General features: G+C 37.5%; 1 protein-coding gene across 2 annotated transcripts in view; it reads right to left on the minus strand.

Annotated features, from left to right (window-relative positions):
• The window catches only part of FAM199X (family with sequence similarity 199, X-linked), a 31,392-nt gene extending 13,628 nt beyond the window's left edge, over positions 1 to 17,764 (minus strand). For both annotated transcript variants that reach the window (XM_059386342.1, XM_059386341.1), the window contains exons 1-2: positions 17,269 to 17,764; positions 8,072 to 8,291 (exon numbers count right to left, since the gene is read on the minus strand). In XM_059386342.1, the coding sequence (XP_059242325.1) occupies positions 8,072 to 8,291; positions 17,269 to 17,465 (417 nt within the window). In that variant the 5' untranslated portion in view covers positions 17,466 to 17,764. The remainder of the gene's footprint in view (positions 1 to 8,071; positions 8,292 to 17,268) is intronic.
• Positions 17,765 to 17,781: the final 17 nt, after the last annotated feature.

Here is a 17,781-nt window from a genome sequence, read left to right on the forward strand (position 1 = left end):
AATGTCAAAAAAGAAAATATTTTGCTATTTTCCTTTTCAAAGACTTCAAATCACAACACTACTACATTAAAGAGCTCCCTGGGGTTCCTAAAACAAAATGGAACAGTCTGTATCAGATGAAAGTCCTCCCCTACTTCAAGCTCCTTTGATATATTAGGTAATGGCACTATCAAAATATGTATACTCTCAAAATTTAAGAACAATTTCCACCTAAATCTTTAGTGAACATCTGCTAGTTAACAGAGTATATGTTAAGCACTTATATTTGTGCCTTTGGTTCTGTTTATGTGTATGTTGGGGGTGGGGGTGGGGTAAAGAGGGCAACTAGTGGTTCTTTGGCTATTTCTTTTTCAGGGAGAAGTGAAAAGATGCCAGAGTTCAAATCCCGGTTCTGCTGCTCACTAGCTATGTGATCCTGTGGAGGTTAGTTTGCTTCTTTGAGCCCCAGAGTTATAGCTAATGTCACCGATCTCAAAGGATTGCTGAGAAATTTAAATGAGGTGATAGGCGTGGCACAAGGCAACACTCAATAAACAGATGTCTTCCTTTTCCCATCTCTTGCCATTGTTTTGTACCCTGATAAAAGGTAGCATAAGCCATTAGAGAATGTCACATATTGCTAAAGTGGCTGAAATTTCACAAGGTACTTTCAGAATCACAGAATGTGCAAAAGGAGAAAGCATTCAAGTAAGGAGAATAACTTGGTAAAACCACAATTTTTTTAAAAAAAGTAGGTTAAGGATAAGGAGACTAATATAATTAAAATGGAAAATCAGTGCTAGGGGACTGAAAGTTCAATGGATGAACAAGCTGTTACATGATATGCAGAAGTAGGCCAGTAACATTTTCTAAGTAGAAATAACTTGATGAAATTAGTCTTGAGGAAGATGAGTTAAAAAGCAGTATAGGGACAAAATAGAATAAGGAAAGACTGGAAATCAGACAGGAAGTTCTTATTTGATCTAGACTTAGACTAAAATAAACAAAAAATGTGAAGAAAAACGAGAATAAATAGGGAGAATTTCAAATGAAAAATGATTTACAAGGCTTTTTATAAGATTTTATTTTTAAGTTATCTCAACACACAACATGGTGCTCAAACTCACAACCTTGGGATCAAGAGTCACATGCTCTTCTGACTGAGACAGCCAGATGCCCTGACAAGACTGTTTGATAACTGAATGGATGATAGTCAGATGACCATTTGTTGAAACCAGAAGAAAACTGGCCACATTTCAGTTATACAACTCATACAGGGTAATGCACTTAAAAGACCTCAATTTTTTATAGCAAGAGACCTGAGGCAATATTATAGATCTTCTAGTCCAACACCCCCATTCTACGAATAAGGAAAAATGATGTCTATGGAGGGTTATATGACTAGTGCCAGTATCCAAAGTGGAACACAAGCCTGGTGCTTTCAACTATGCTGGGATGTCTTGCCTTGCAGGTAGTTTGGAATGAACGAAGAACACAATTGAATAATGAAAGTTTGTAGTGATAATGAAAGAATCAAGTGCAAATGTCCTTCAAAATGAACACTCATTTTTCACTACACTGTAAGACATGTCACAAAGCGGAGTCTATTTTTTTCCATTGAAACACTGTAATTGGAAGTTACATTACTGATCAAGGATTCGGCACCAGATAATAGGTACATTAAATAATAAGGTCATCCAAGTGAAAATGTCAAGTAGTCAACTGGAGATATGGGATCAGAGCTGCAGATGTACACCAGAATTAACTGTATGAGCTCCTGTATATTTATTAGACAAGCAATTTTCCATTTTATATCTCAAGCTAGAAATGCTTAATAATTCTTATTCCATATTTTTCATGGACAATAATATTTAGTATATATTATAAACAGTAATTGTAACAAGTAGGGAAAATTAAATCAAACCTGTGCCATATCTTCTGCAGTATGCAGCAAAATTTTATGAGTAAGCTAATTTCTGTAACAACTGATGTGTAGTTTCAAGTTGCACCTTTAGGTTTCAAGTGTGACAGCTGAATTACTCACTCTTTAAATTTTCTATAATTCCCTGCTCAACAGTAAAATAATTTCTCAAGCTCTAACACTAGTCAAATAGAGCTTTAATAATAAAAGAACCGCAAGCAAAGACTATTAAAAAAGCTAAATGCTTTGATTCTACTTCACTGTAAGGTTAAAATCCTGCTTTATCAAGTAGTTAGTATTTCTCTTCCCAGAGAATCCATGAATCCTTTATATTTACTTTAGTAGTAACCGGAACATTTGTTAAAAAGATTTAAATGTAGTTTTTAATCACAACAGAGGTACTGGGAATTTTTAAGTTATAGTTAACGATTTTAATCTATATTAATCCTAACACATAATTTGTAACTATCTTCTTGGATAATTTACTGCACATCATTACAAGGTCCCACAAAGACAGATCATTTTAAACCTTTCAGAATATTTAAATAGCAAATATCCATGGTAACAGAGTACCCACACTCCACTTTCAGAAGTGGGGAAATACATTACTAAGGCAGGCCTCGTTTTTATTCCAATGTTCTAGTCAGTGAAGTGCATTAATAGTGAGTGGTTGGGGATAGTTTTCCACTCTAACTATTCATGAAATGAGTAAAGAAATCAGCAATTAAAATTTTAAAAAATCTGCCACTTTGTAATATTATAGATAACTCTAAATCAAAGAAAATAATCAAAAAATAATTCTCAAAATTATCAGAACTCCATCCAATTATCTTTATTAAAAATCTTTGTGAATAAATGAAACAAGATGGGATTGGGAGGGAGACAAACCATAAGTGACTCTTTTTTTTTTACTATTTTATTTTTAATTTTTTAAAATTTATTTTCAGCATAACAGTATTCATTATTTTTGCACCACACCCAGTGCTTCATGCAATCCGTGCCCTCTATAATACCCACCACCTGGTACCCCGACCTCCCACCCCCCGCCCCTTCAAAACCCTCAGATTGTTTTTCAGAGTCCATTGTCTCTCATGGTTCATCTCCCCTTCCAATTTCCCCCAACTCCCTTAAGTGACTCTTAATCTCACAAAACAAACTGAGGGTTGCTGGGGGGAGGGAGGGAGGATGAGGGAGGTGGGGTTATGGACATTGGGGAGGGTTATGTGCTATGGTGAGTGCTGTGAAGTGTGTAAACCTGGTGTTTCACAGGCCTGTACCCCTGGGGATAAAAATGCATATATGTTTATTTAAAAAAATTGCAACCATCAGGGTCAATTATCTGATTCCTAATTATAACTTCCAAGTGTGGATAATCTTGGACTAAAAAAAAAATCTTTGTAGTAGTCTGTTTTATTTATTTTTAATTTTTATTTATTTTTTTTAGTTTCTTTTCAGTGTTCCAGAATTCATTGTTTATGCACCACACCCAGTGCGCCATGCAATATGCGCCCTCCATAGTACCCACCGCCAGGATCACCCAACCTCCCACTCCCCGCCCCTCCAAAACCCTCAGATTGTTTTTCAGAGTTCACAGTCTCTCATGGTTCATCTCCCCCTCCAATTTCCCCCAACTCCCTTCTCCTCTCCATCTCCCAATGTCCTCCATGTTATTCCTTATGTTTCACAAATAAGTGAAACCATATGATAATTGACTCTCTCTGCTTGACTTATTTCACTCAGCACAATCTGATTTTAAATACAAAGTGTGCACTTTAAAAAATGAGGCACAGAATAAAAAGGTAACCACACAAAGATGTTTATTGCTGTGTTACCAATAGTAGAAAAAATTTTGAAACAGATGTAAAAGGGGAATGGTCTCACAATTTCTGGCACCAGGAATAGTATAGTGCCAGGAATAGTACCAAGAATATTATACAGTCACTAAAAGAGTTATTATGAAGGTCATGAAAAAGTTTATATGTTAAATGAGAAAACTGTATTACAGTACGTTATCCAGAAGAGAAAGGAATACTTCCTAACCCATTCTATGAGGCCAAAGCAATACAAAGACATCACAAGAAAGCTACAGACCAATATCCCTTATGAATGCAGATGCAAAAATTCTCAACAAAATACTAACAAATGAAATGCAGCAACATATTAAAAAGAACATAGAACATAACCAATTCAGATTTATTCCAGGAACATAGGGTGGGTCAACATACAAAAGTCAATGTAGTACATCATGATCATCTCAATAAATGCAGAAAAAGCATTGTGACAAAATCTAAATAGTTCTTTCAGATAAAAATAACGAACAAACTAGGAGTAGAAGGGAAATTCCTTAATATGATGAAAGGCATTTATGAAAAACCTACAGCAACCATTGTGCTCAATGGTGAAAAACTAAATGCTTCTCTCTTAAGATCAGAAAAGACAAGGATGCCCATTTCTGCAACTTCTATTCAACACTGCACTGGTCATCTAGCCAGGGGAACTAAGCAAGGAAAAAAAGAGCTACCCAGACTAGAAAGGAAGAAGAAAGCCTATCTCTCTATTCACAGATGACAAGATTTAAAACACAGAAACTCTAAAGAATCCACACAGAAAAATAATAATTTAAGCTAACAAATGAGTTCAGCAAAGTGGTAGGATAAAAAAAAAATCAATATACAAAAATCAGTTTTATTTCTACACACTAGCAATGAACAATGCAAAAATGAAATTAAGAAAACAATTCTGTTTTCTACAGCATCAAAGGAATAAAATATGTAGGAATAAATTGAACCAAGGAAGTACAAGGCTTGGACACTAAAAATAACAGATTTGATGCAATCCCTACCAAAATTCTAACGGCCCTTTTTGCAGAAATGGACAGCCTGATTCTAATACTCATGTGGAATTGCAGAAGGGATCCCCAATAGCCAAAACAATCTTAATAAAGAAGAACAAAGAACCTCATGCTTCCTGATTTCAAACTTTACTACAAAGCTTGAGCAATTAAAACAGTATGGTACTGGCATAAGGAGAGACATACATATTAATGGGACAGAATCGACACTCCAGGAATAAACCTACTCATCTATGACCAATTCATTTCCACAAGGGTACCAAGACCATTCAATAAGCAATGAATATAGTCTTTTCAACAAATCATGTTGGGACAACTGAATATCTACATGCAAAAGAATGAATTTGTAGCCCCATCTTCTCCCATATACAAAAAATAACTCAAAACGGTTCAAAGACTAGGTGTAAAAACTAAAACTATAAAACTGTAAGAAGGAGGGATGCCTGGGTGGCTCAGTTGGTTGAGCAGCTGCCTTCGGCTCAGGTCATGATCCCAGCGTCCTGGGATCGAGTCCCGCATCGGGCTCCTTGCTCCGCGGGGAGCCTGCTTCTCCCTCTGACTCTGCCTTCCACTCTGTCTGCCTGTGCTTGCTCTCGCTCACTCGCTCTCTGACAAATAAATAAACAAAATCTTTTAAAAAAAAAAAAAACCTGTAAGAAGGAAACAGGTGAAAATCTGTATGACCTTGGATTAAGCAATGGTTTTTTAAAATATGACGTCATAAGCACAGAACTGAAAGAAAAAATAAACTGAACATTACTAAAATTAAAACCTTTTGTGTGTCAAAGGACAGTATCAAGTAAAAAGACAACCCACAGGAGAGGAAAGATCTTTTGTGAATCATGTATAAGGGTCTAGTAGCCATAACATATAAAGAACTCTTCCAAATCAACAATAAAAGACAGCACAAATTAAAAATGGGCTAAGGATTTGAATAGACATTTTTCCAAAAAAGAACACCAATCACCAGCAAGCATATGAAAAATAATACATGAAAAGATGCTCAACATCATTACTCATTAGGGAAATGCAAATTAAAACCAAAATGAAATACCCCTTTATATACAGTAGCATGGTTATCATAAAAAAGACACGATACTAAGTTTTGGCAAGGACATGGAGAAATTAGAAGTTTCATACATTGCTGGTAGAAATGTAAAATGGTATAGCCACTTTGGAAGACACTTTGGAAGTTCCTCAAAAAGTTAAACATAAAGTTATCACATGACTCAGCAATTCCACTCCTAAGTGTATGTACAAGAGAATTACAAATATACATCCACAGTATGTCAACTATACTTCAATAATAAAAAAGATACATCCATATAAAAACTTATATCTGAATGTTCACAGCAGTATATTCATAATAGCTGCAAACTGGAAACCAACCACCTGCAGATGAATGGATAAACAAAATGTGATGTGTCCATCTCTATTAAGCAATGAAAAGGAATTAGTGTGAACTGAATGTGTGCACCCTCCCTACACCACCACCACCACCAAATCCCTATCTTGAAGCCCTAATCCTCAGTTTGGAGGATCTGGGGGTAGGGATTTGGGTGATAATTACATTTACACGAGGGTAGACCCCCCATGATGGGATTGGTGACCATAATTATAAGGGAATGAAGAGAGCACAGCTTGCTCTCTCTCCCCTCTCCATGTGAAGATAAAACAAAAAGCAGCCATATGCAATCCAGGAAAAGGGTCCTCACCAGAATCTGACCATTATGGTATTCTGACCTTGGACTTTTAGCCTCTAGAGCTGTGAGAAATAAATGTTTGTTGTTTAAGCCACCCAGTCTACAGTATTTGCTATAGAGGTTAAGCTAAGACAGAAATGAAGTACTGTGACACACTACAACATGGATGAACCTTGAAAACAAGCCAAGTAAAAGAAGCCAGACACATATTATATGAGTACATTTATATGATATGTAAAAATGCACACCCATAGAGAAAGTAGATTAGTGGATGCCAGGTGATGGAGGTGATGAAGGCAGGGGGGAATTGGTAGTATCTGCTAACAGGTATGGATTTCTTTTTAGAGTGATGGAAAGGTACCTGAATTAGATAGTTGTGATGGCTGTACAACACTGTGAATATATTAAAAATCACTAAACTATACACTTTAAAATTATCAAAATGGCAAATTTTATCTCAATTTTTTAAAAGCTAAAAATATTTTAATTTTTTATGCAAATCATATTTACAACCGTACATAAAACAGAAACATCTGAAGTAGTATAAAATATAAAAAGAGGTGTTTTAGATTTGTTTTCCTCTTTAAAAACTCTTAATTTTCAGTGTTGCATTTTTATAACAAGAAAAAACTGAAACCAATCTAAATATTCATTATTAGAGAATAGATTAAATAAATTGTGATACAGCTATTGAAAAGAATGAGATGTTAGTTGTAAAAAAGCAAAGGGCCAAACTGGCTGAAATATGATTCCATTTGTGTGTTTTTAACACTGTGCAAACATACTTGTATCTGCACAAGCTCTTAACAGTGGTAACCAGAGCAGAGTGGGACTTGGAGAACTGTTTTTAACTTCATGTCAGTCTGTCTTCCTATTTTAGTAAGAAAATGTTTGAAATAAAATAATATTTGGTTCCTTCTTTGGAATTTAACTTCCAAGATTTGGATGGCTTTCAAACATAGGAGGCATTCAAGTATCTGTTGAATATTAACATTAGCTATACGCAAGTTAAGCTTCCTCAAATGTTACTGTCTTTTACAATCAGAAAATGGATGTTGCAATAACATGATTTCCATTTTCTGATAGACTGCACTCATTATAAGGCAGAATTTCCAAACAATTTGCCACAATGCCATTTTACATGGCATATATGCTACACACACACAAAACATTGTAGGGCAAAAAACAGCTCTACTATGAAGAGATTACAAAATGAGAAATTATATTTCTGACAACAGAACCAAAGCTTATGCTTTTATGGTAACAGTGGTTTGTGATCTTAGATATATAGAACATAACCCTAATGCAAGGATATTGTGTCCATAAGGACACAAAGGCTATTTACTATAAATGCAGGAAGAACACAGTTGCTTGGATGCATGTGTAGAAAAGTACTGATGATATAAACTAATGGGAACATTATACAAGTATTAAATCACATGAAAATCCACAAAAGGGTATCTGTAGCATCAGAAGCCTAAATTGTACATTATCAAAAAAAAGGATACATATTCCATCTAATTCTTAATGTTGCCAGGATGAAAATATCAAAATACAAATTCATTATTCTATTTATGGAGTAATAATGGTAATACAAGGGTGAAAAAACAAACCTACCTGCCATTCAAATTCACTATCTGACCAATCCCAGTATGTGCTAATAGAAGAAGAGACATCACTGCAGACACTCCCCTCAGGGAATAAATCAAAAGAAGTGAAGTCTTGATCATCTAACAGAGAATAGCAATCATCTTGATCTCCAACAGAAACTGATGAAAATAGCTCCTCACTGCATTCTGAGCTGGCAACACTTGTTCCACAAGAAGTTAAATTCCACCTTAAAAACACAACACAAAAGAAATCACAACAGGAACTCCAGAATCCACACAATTTTAAGATATTAATAGGAGATACATTCAAGACATTTATGAAGAATGTAAATATATTTTTAGGTATGACAATGATATTGTGATTATTTTCAAAGGAGCCCTTATTTTTTAAAGAAGTATACTAAAACATTTATGAATGAAATATATTTGGGATTTTTCACAAAATAATAAGGGGAATAAAGAATGAAGAGTGCTATAAAACATATTGCCATATGTGAATAACTGTTAAGCTGGGTGATGGATATATGAGGTTCATTACACTATTCCCTTTACTCTTGTATTTGCCTAAAAATTTGTGTAATAAAATATTTTAAAAGAAAATTGTATCTAGGGCTGCCTGGGTGGCTCAGTTGGTGCATTGTCCCTTCAGCTCAGGTCATGATCCCAGGGTCCTAGGATGGAGTCCCGCATCAGCCTTCTGGCTCAATGGGGAGTCTGCTTCTCCCTCTGCCTGCCTCTCCCCCTGCTTGTGCACTCTCTCTCTCTGTCTCTCTGACAAATACATAAAATCTTTTAAAAAAGAAAACTGTGTCTAAATTAAGAATAAAATAAAACATCTTTATCTATAAACAACACATATAGCATGATGATTATGAATACACTCTGAAGTCAGACTGACTTCAAATTTTTGCTGTCATTTGACTGCTGCTTGATCTTAAGCAAAACACAGTGTCTTCAAGCCTGAGTTCTCATCTTCAAGACTTATTATGAAGATTACACAGGAATGCATACAGAAGTCTTAGAATAAAAAGTCCTCAATACACCTTAGTTGTTGTTGTTGTTGTTATATTATTATTATTACTAAAGGAAGAAGGTAGCCACAGCAGGGCAAGAGAAAAGCAAAAAGTATACAGAAGTTCAAAGCATGTTTAAATGACTTTTATGTATCAATGCTATACAAGATCATTGCAAAGACATTAGAATAAGAAAGGAGTGATAAACCAGCAATTCCATTACCCAACAATAACTAATCCATAGTATTTTGGTATATGCATATATATCGTTTATAGAATCAACATTCTGCACACATGCATGCACAAACACACACACATATACACATATTTCAGTAGCCTGCTTTCTTCACTTAATATTATATATTAAACATTTCCCTATGACTATTAACTTGAAAACATTTTGATGCCTATATAACATTCCACTAATTAAAAAGTCTCATGATTTACTTAATCTTATTCCTTCAATAATATTTAAGCTGTTTCCATCTTTTTTGGTATTACATATAATACCAAGATGAACTTTTTTGTTTCTAATTATTTATCAAAATACATATTATCTTTCAGGATAGATTACTTGAAAGTACTGAGTCAAAGGAGATGACCACTTCTAAAGGTCTTCTCATACTTCGTTAAATGCCCTTCTGAAACATTGCACCAACTACACTCCCTGAAGCAGTATATAAAACATGCTCATTTCACCACAACATTAACAGCAGTACAATTTTAATTTTTAAAGTTTGACCTATCTGACAGGGGGAGAAAACATTTTTTAAAAAGATCCTATTAATTTATTTGTTAAAGAGAGAGTGAGAACGGGCTGGGGGAGAAGCAGGCTTCCTACTGAGCAAGGAGCCCAACGCAGGACTCAATCCCAGGACCCTGGATCATGACCTGAGCGGAAGGCAGACGCCTAACTGACTGAGCCACCCAGGCGTCCTGGAAAAAAAAAATTTTTTTATATCAACTTTTATTTCTTCAATTACTGGCAAGATCAAATTTTTAAATGTTTATCAGCTATTTTGTCCTAGTGTTTTTCTATGTGTTAATGTTTTCTTTTCTGATTTTATGAGTTCTTGATGTATTAAGAATATTAACACTTTGCTTGTGGTATTTGTTGCAGGCTTACTTTTGTCTTGAAATCTACAAATCTGTTTTCTTTTGTGAATTTCCACTAGCTTCATACTATTAACAAGATAATCTTCATTGCTTCATTGCTTAGGCAATTAATTAGGGAATTAATCCTTAAGATAATTATTTAGTATATCTGATACTGATAAGATATTGAAATAATGACTTCCTGAAGAAAATCCTGTTACTTACCTATTACTAGGTTGTTTCTCATCCTCATTAAATCCATTTTTTTGAACCATGTTTTTCATTTTTTAACTCCCCCCCCCCTTATTTTGTACTATTAATCGTAACTTCTAAGTTCTTGATTTATAAAATTTAGGCAATTTGACATTTTTATGGCACTTTTTCCTTTGAGCTAAATGTAGAATATTTTAAAGGATCAAAACACACACAGACACACACTCTCTAAACTATTATGGTTTAGTAACTATCAGTACAGATGTCAATATGCTTTGTTAAATAGGCAAAATCTAAAATTCATCTAACATCTTAGAATACCTAGTTTCATCACATGCTTCCTAGGCAGGCAGTATCCTCATATTTTTTAAAAAATCAACAAACCTAGTGGAATTAACCAAATTTTTTCAGAGTGTACAATAAGAGAATATAAAAGCTAAAAATTGATAATCATTCTTCTAGACCTAGTAAACCATCATCTATGTTGTATTCCGTGCAATTTTTTTTTTCTTTTGTCTTCAAATTGCATGTGAGCTTTTTCAATCTTTATTCATCCACCCAGACAACAAACATTTAGTGTCTCATGGGCCAAGTACTGTGTTATGTGGTAGGAAAAGCTGTTAGGTAATTTTTTTTATGAAAATTTTTTTCTGAGCTTGCAAAAATTCAGTAGAAATGTGCTTCCCTCCATGACTAATAATGACTTTCCTTTTCAAAAGACTAGATCACTGACAAGACAGGAATTTGCTTGGTTTTGTGCTCTTAATATAGAGGAAAATCGGTATGTTTCTCAGTTTTCTAGGTCCATGACTTTATAACGATTTAACAGGATTCTGAATATTCTTAGACTTTTGCTTCTTTTTCTTTTTCCTTTTTTTAAATTAACAGTGGTAAGAACACTGGGTTCATACTATCATTCAAACCAATCATTTACAAAATAGAAAAATAATATTTTTGCTACTAGAGATTTTTAAAAATTCTATTATAAATTCCAAATATTGTTATTATGACTTTAAGGCAATGTGAACAAAAACAAAGCAGGTAGTACTTTTATCCACTGCCAGTGAGATTATTTGGTACTCTGTGCGTGTGTGTGTGTGTGTGTGTATGTATCAAGAGCTTCAAAAAAAGTTATCCTCTGGACTCAGTAATTGCCATTTCAGGAATCTATCACTTCCCCAGATAGAAATTGGGGAAAAAAATGTATGCCCAAACATATCTAAACAGTATCATTTATAGCAGCCAACAAAGGAAAAGAAATGCCCCCCCAAAATATGGGGAAATTAAATAACATATCTAAATAATGGTGTTTCTTAATCATTAAAAATTCTATTTTCAGGGGGCACCTGGGTGGCTCAGTCAATTGGGTGCTCGACTCTTGATTTCGGCTCAGGCTATGATCTCAGGGTTCTGAGATGGACGATTCCCCCCACCCCACCCCGTGGGGTTCTGTGCACTCACTCACTGAGGAGATTGCTTGAGATTCTCTCCCTCTGCCTCTCCCCCCACTCACACGTTCTCTTGCACTCTCTAGAATAAATAAAATCTTTTTAAAAAAATTATATTTTCAGGGGCACCTGGGTGGCTCAGTCAGTTAAGCATCTGCCTTTGGCTCTGGTCAGGATCCCAGGGTCCTGGGATTGAGCCCTCATGCCCCCAACTCATGTTCTCTCGCTCAAAAAAAAAAAAAAAATTAAGGATTTTATTTATTTATTTGACAGAGGTAAAAGGCCAGAGAGGGAACAAAAGCAGGGGGAGTGGGAGGAGTAAGAAGTAGGCTTCCCACTGAGCAGGGAGCATGATATGGGGCTTGATGCCAGGACCCTGGGATCATGACCTGAGCCAAAGGCAGATGCTTAAACGACTGAGCCACCCAGGCACCCCAAAATCCTTAAAAATTTTAAATTAAAAATTTTATTTTCAGACTATTTTTTGAAAAGAAAAACACTTAAAATATAAATGTAAAAACCTGGTCACAAATGATATATAACCTGATCCTGATTTTTAAAAATTATATATATAAACATAAAAAGAACATTAAAAGTAACATCAAAATGTTGGTAGTTGTTATCTTTACTGAAAGGGTCATGAGTGATCTTTGCAGTTTTGTATATGCCAATTTTCTTTTTTTTCAAGATCTTGTTTATTTATTTGACAGGGAGAAAGAGATAGTGAGAAAAGGAAGAAGCAGGGGTAGTGGAAGAGGGAGAAGATGACTCCCTGCTGAGCAGGGAGCCCCATGTGGGGCTTGATCCCAGGACTTGGGATCATGACCTGAGCTGAAGGCAGACACTTAATGACTGAGCCACCCACATGCCCTTGCATATGCCAATTTTCTAAAGTGAGCTTTTGTAATAAAAATTTAAGAGTGATTCTTTTAGACTGTTTTGTTGGTTTCAAATATGTCATAAATGACCACTGTGAGCATGTGCTCAGCACTGAACTATTCAAATCTGCAAAGCCCTTCTATCTTTTTCCAGTAGGAGAAAGCTACCTGATGCTAAGATCCTAGCTATAACTATAAAATTATTCACAAAGGAGACTTTCTACTTTAAAAAAGAAAAACGTTGAAAAGAATCCTATTGAAATGGAGTTTAATGCAATAACTAGGCTTGCTGCCCAAATTTTAGTTTAAAAGTAAAGCCGAGAACATTTAGCTGCAAATTTTATCTGCCAAAATACCCATATAGCCACCCCTAACCTCTGCTACAACTTTGGAGCACAATAGGCCATCAAGGCCCCAAGTCAGAGCAGATGGCACAAATCATATATACTCAAATTCTCACCTCTCCTCCTAGTGATCTCAATTGTCTTGGTATTATTATTCATCCCTCTTAGCCTCTCTATAGTCTTGGAAGTAAAAAACATTCCATGTAATTTCTAAGAATAAATATTCCATTCATGTTCTGAGTTCATCCCAGCCATATCCTATCATCCCACACTCTCTCATATTTTCAATTTCTCCCTTTCCTGTGCGCTGCTTCTAAAGAGCTAAAAATCTCTATTCTTGGAAAAGATAAAACTAAACAAGGCAAACAACAACGAAACCTATCCTGCCAATAGGGTGTACAAAAGTGAGACACTAGATGCCTGGGTGGCTCAATCGGTTAAGCGACTGCCTTCGGCTCAGGTCATGATCCTGAAGTCCCAGTGAGTCCCCACATCAGACTCTCTGCTTGGCAGGGAGTCTGCTTCTCCCTCTGACCCTGCCCCTTCTCATGCTCTCTCTCTCTCTCATTCTCGCTATCTCAAATAAATAAATAAAACCTTTAATAAAATAAGAAAAAGTGAGACACTGTCCTTTCACTTTTCACAATTATTCAATGTGAAAGTACTGATGTATTACTAAAAGATGAAGAGAATAACACATCTGGTAGTTCATATTAACCTCCTTCATCTCACAATTTAATTATAGCACTTACCAAGATCATAATTTTTTCAATTTAGTAAATGACTTCCTTTTTTGATAATGGTGGAGGTTTCCATCGACAAATGCTAAAAGAAAACCCTAATTACATCAGAAACATCCTGTTCCAAACCAAACAAAAATGTCTTACACACCACATATATTCCATATTAACATTTAAATTAAAAAAATAATTGGGGCGTCTGGGTGGCTCAGTTGGCTAGGTGTCCAACTCTTGGTTTTGGCTCAGGTCATGATCTCAGGTTGAGATCAAGTCCTGCATCGGGTTCAGCACAGAGGCTGCTTGAGCTTCTCTCTTCTCTCCTTCTGCTCCTTCCCCCCTCTGGCATGTGTACACTCTTTCACAAAATAAATACATCTTTAAAAAATAAGTTTCTTGGTTTATCAAAATTTATGTTGTTCTACCAAACTTCCAGACAAACCCAACTGGGTCATAAAATCCTAAAAGATACTCCTAGGAATGTGTGAATTCTTAGGAAGGTGACTGTGTTCATGTAACTTTCCACAGAACCTAGAGTAATGATAGGTCATCCTAAGTCACAGGTGACTCTGATATGAACATTATAAACTTAGAGCTCATAAATTAGGAGTGCCCTGAATTCCTTGGTTAACAAAGATTTAAAATATAGCCCAGAGTCCAGTAAACGAGCAGGCACAAAACTGCCATCATCATAAGGCTCTTATCAATGGCATTAAATAAGCTCCACAGTTTTCTTATCAGGTAACAAGGAAGAAGCAAGATAAAGGTAAACCAAGTATCTAGCAACTCACAAGGTTTTTATTTCCAAAAAATGTGTTTTATAATGACAAAACCCTAAGCAGAACATCAATACTTAACTATAGAGATCTGGTTTTTAAATTGCTGCTTGAACTGGTGATGTGAAGAAAAGATATGACACATGCAAATCCAAAATAAAAGAATTCTGTAAACTAAACTTTGCGTACATACATGACTTAGCTGTTTGCTTCTTCCTGAAAAGAACTGACTGGTAGTATACTGTCCTCTCAAATGCCATCTTGAGGAGGGACAGGAAAGAAGATTCCAGAATGAGAAAAGATTTAAAAAGCAAGGTAACCTAGGGCAAAAACATCCATCTGATGTAAATATTGCTACTTCTGCTTCCCCTAATCTCTGCTGAAAAGGGTACAAAGCAAAATACATTAAACCTTCTAGTGCCATTCCAAGCCTTCAGAAAATTAGGGTAGGAGATGGAGGTTTTTAAAAAGCAGACAAAATGTTTGACTTGGGAAAACTTGAGTTGAACAGGAACCTCCTCCATCTTAACTTTCCCATTCTGGAAAACAACCTTGGCCTTACCTTGGTCTTAGAAAAGGAATAGAAAAACACAAGAGAAAAAAATGGGAAGGAGAAAAAGGAACAGAACAAGCTGTAAGAAATATATTCTTCTCGGGGCGCCTGGGTGGCTCAGTGGGTTGAGCCACTGCCTTCAGCTCAGGTCATGATCTCAGGGTCCTGGGATCAAGGCCCTCATAGGGCTCTCTGCTCAGCAGGGAGCCTGCTTCTCTCTCTCTCTCTCTCTGCCTGCCTCTCCGTCTACGTGTGATCTCTCTCAGTCAAATAAATAAATAAAATCTTAAAAAAAAGAAATATATTCTTCTCCTTGCTTCACTCTTCATCACCCCACCAATTTTGGCAGTGTTTACCCTTAGCCTCTTTCCCCACAACCCTGCCCTCATCATAGGAGCAGGCTAATTCTGGAATCATTTCACTTCCCTGTGTATAAGACTTGCTCCAATGCTGCAAAACTTAAATAACAGTTGCAAAAGTATTATTTTATACTGTTTTCCAATGCAAACAATCCTAAGCACACTTGATTTCATAAATACATTACACTCATTACACATCATGGGTTAAGTAAGCTTCTGTGAGTCAGTCGAAGAAACTATAACAACCATTTATAACATCTGAGCCATTAGTTCTGTTCCAAGTTTCATCACTGGCTCCAAAGAAGTAATCTTGGCTGTGCCTAACTCAGTTTTATGACCCTGAACTTAGTCTTTCCTCTCTGGGCCTCAGTTTCCTCATTTTTGCAATGAAGATTTGGAAGAGTGGTAACAAATTTACTACCACTTCCTTTTCAAATGTGTTATACTGCTGTTCTGTCTATTTAACTATAACACCTGGTTTATAGACTCTAACTTTCTTTTAGGTAAGAATCATGTCTTATACACTGCCTGTACCTGGTAGAATCTCAGTAAATCTGTAGGCTGATTTAAGAGGTGGGGGAGGGCATGCAAAAGACATTAAAATGTGGAAGGATTTGTTCATGCTCATATTGTGGATCAGAAATCAGAACCAGACTCCTTAATTCAATGCCATTATTTTCCATAGCTGAACCCATCTCTTCCCTTGTTCTCCACACACCCTCCCAGGCCTTGGTATATATCTCTCCAATATCCACCTATATTCTAGGTTGGGGCTATGTGTACAACATCTTCACATCCCCCACATTTGGTGTAACACTCAAATGCTTACATGATTCTTAATTCTCCAGAACACTCTAGTTTCCAATAAAATCAGTTAGGAGATGCACCCTCTGAGTAAATTTGTATAAGCAAGCCCATCCTAAGCTTAGCTCCATCCCTCCACTGGGGGAGCAAACCAAGGGATAAGCTACATGAAGGAACCTTCCAGATCTAAGCTTACAGATTTTGGCATGGCCTAAAGCGATAAAGCAAAGAGTTCATAAGGAGGAGGAAAAAAAAAAGGACTGTCTGGTTTCCTGGAGCTTCACAAAAAAAAAATGGGGTTGGGATGGAAATTGGGCTGTGAGGAAGATTAAAAATCAGGAAACTGGGGGCGCCTGGGTGGCTCAGTGGGTTAAAGCCTCTGCCTTCGGCTCAGGTCATGATCCCAGGGTCCTGGGATCGAGCCCCACTTCAGGCTCTCTGCTCGGCAGAAAGCCTGCTTCCTCCTCTCTCTCTTCCTGTCTCTCTGCCTACTTGTGATCTCTGTCTGTCAAATAAATAAATAAAATCTTTTTTAAAAAAAATCAGGAAACTGAAGATTCTAGCTTTCAAAGTGCCATCTTTCAAAAGAACCATAGATGGTCATCCGAAATCTCTAGAGCATATGGAAAATGGAAGGCGTTAAACTTTCTCGGGTGGATGGAAACACGGATGCATCTTAAAACTGAGGGTGCAGATTTGGGATTCTCCCGGCACAGATGAGGCAGGAGGGGAAAGGGAGGCGTCGCTATGGTCAAAAGATGAATGGGGAAAAGGGAGCAAGTAAAATGCTGGCCAAAAGGAAAATCGGAGGGCAGGAGTGAAAATAGGGAGGGGGACAGGGAAGGAGCGCCGGTCGGAGGAAGGTGGGGGAGGGGACGAATGGAAGCGCAGACCCGAGGCGGAGAGTTTGGGAGGGACCCAGCGTTCTCCCTTTTGAGGCAGGGGTGTGGGCACTTCGCCCCTGCCCTCAGCGACGGTTCATACCTGTTGGTGTGGAAGCGGTGGAGTGGATCCGTGCGATGACAAGAGGAAAGCTGGCAGCCGAAGTCGCTGATGTCCAGGCAGCCTGGCTCCTCGCTCGGGCAGGTGCCCACTCCGCGAGGGGGTCCCAGAAGCGGGAAGGGCTCCTCGGGGGTTAGAAACTTCTCGTATGAAGTGGTGGCCGACGTCTCGTCGGACATGGCTGGAGACGGCCTGGCTTTGGGCTCCCTCTGTGGCCCAGGGCTGCTCCCGCGCCTGCCCCTTCCCCCACTCTAACCTGTCTGCCGCCAAGCCGGGGTGTGCCCACCGTAGCTCGCTAACAGGCTGAGCGCCGCGGCCAGATGCCGCCCAGGGAATGCCGGGCCGCGCTAAGAGGCTGCTAGAGGGCACAGCAACGGACTGGCCACCCCGTCAGCGGCTCAGTGGCCTCGGAAACCCTCTCCGTCGCGGCCGCTGCCCGGCCCAGCCCAGTCAGCGCAGCGCAGCGCCGCGCCGCGCCGCCGCCGCCGCCGCCCG

This window comes from Mustela nigripes, chromosome X (genome assembly GCF_022355385.1).
Source record: "Mustela nigripes isolate SB6536 chromosome X, MUSNIG.SB6536, whole genome shotgun sequence".
Classification (NCBI taxonomy): Eukaryota; Metazoa; Chordata; class Mammalia; order Carnivora; family Mustelidae; genus Mustela; species Mustela nigripes.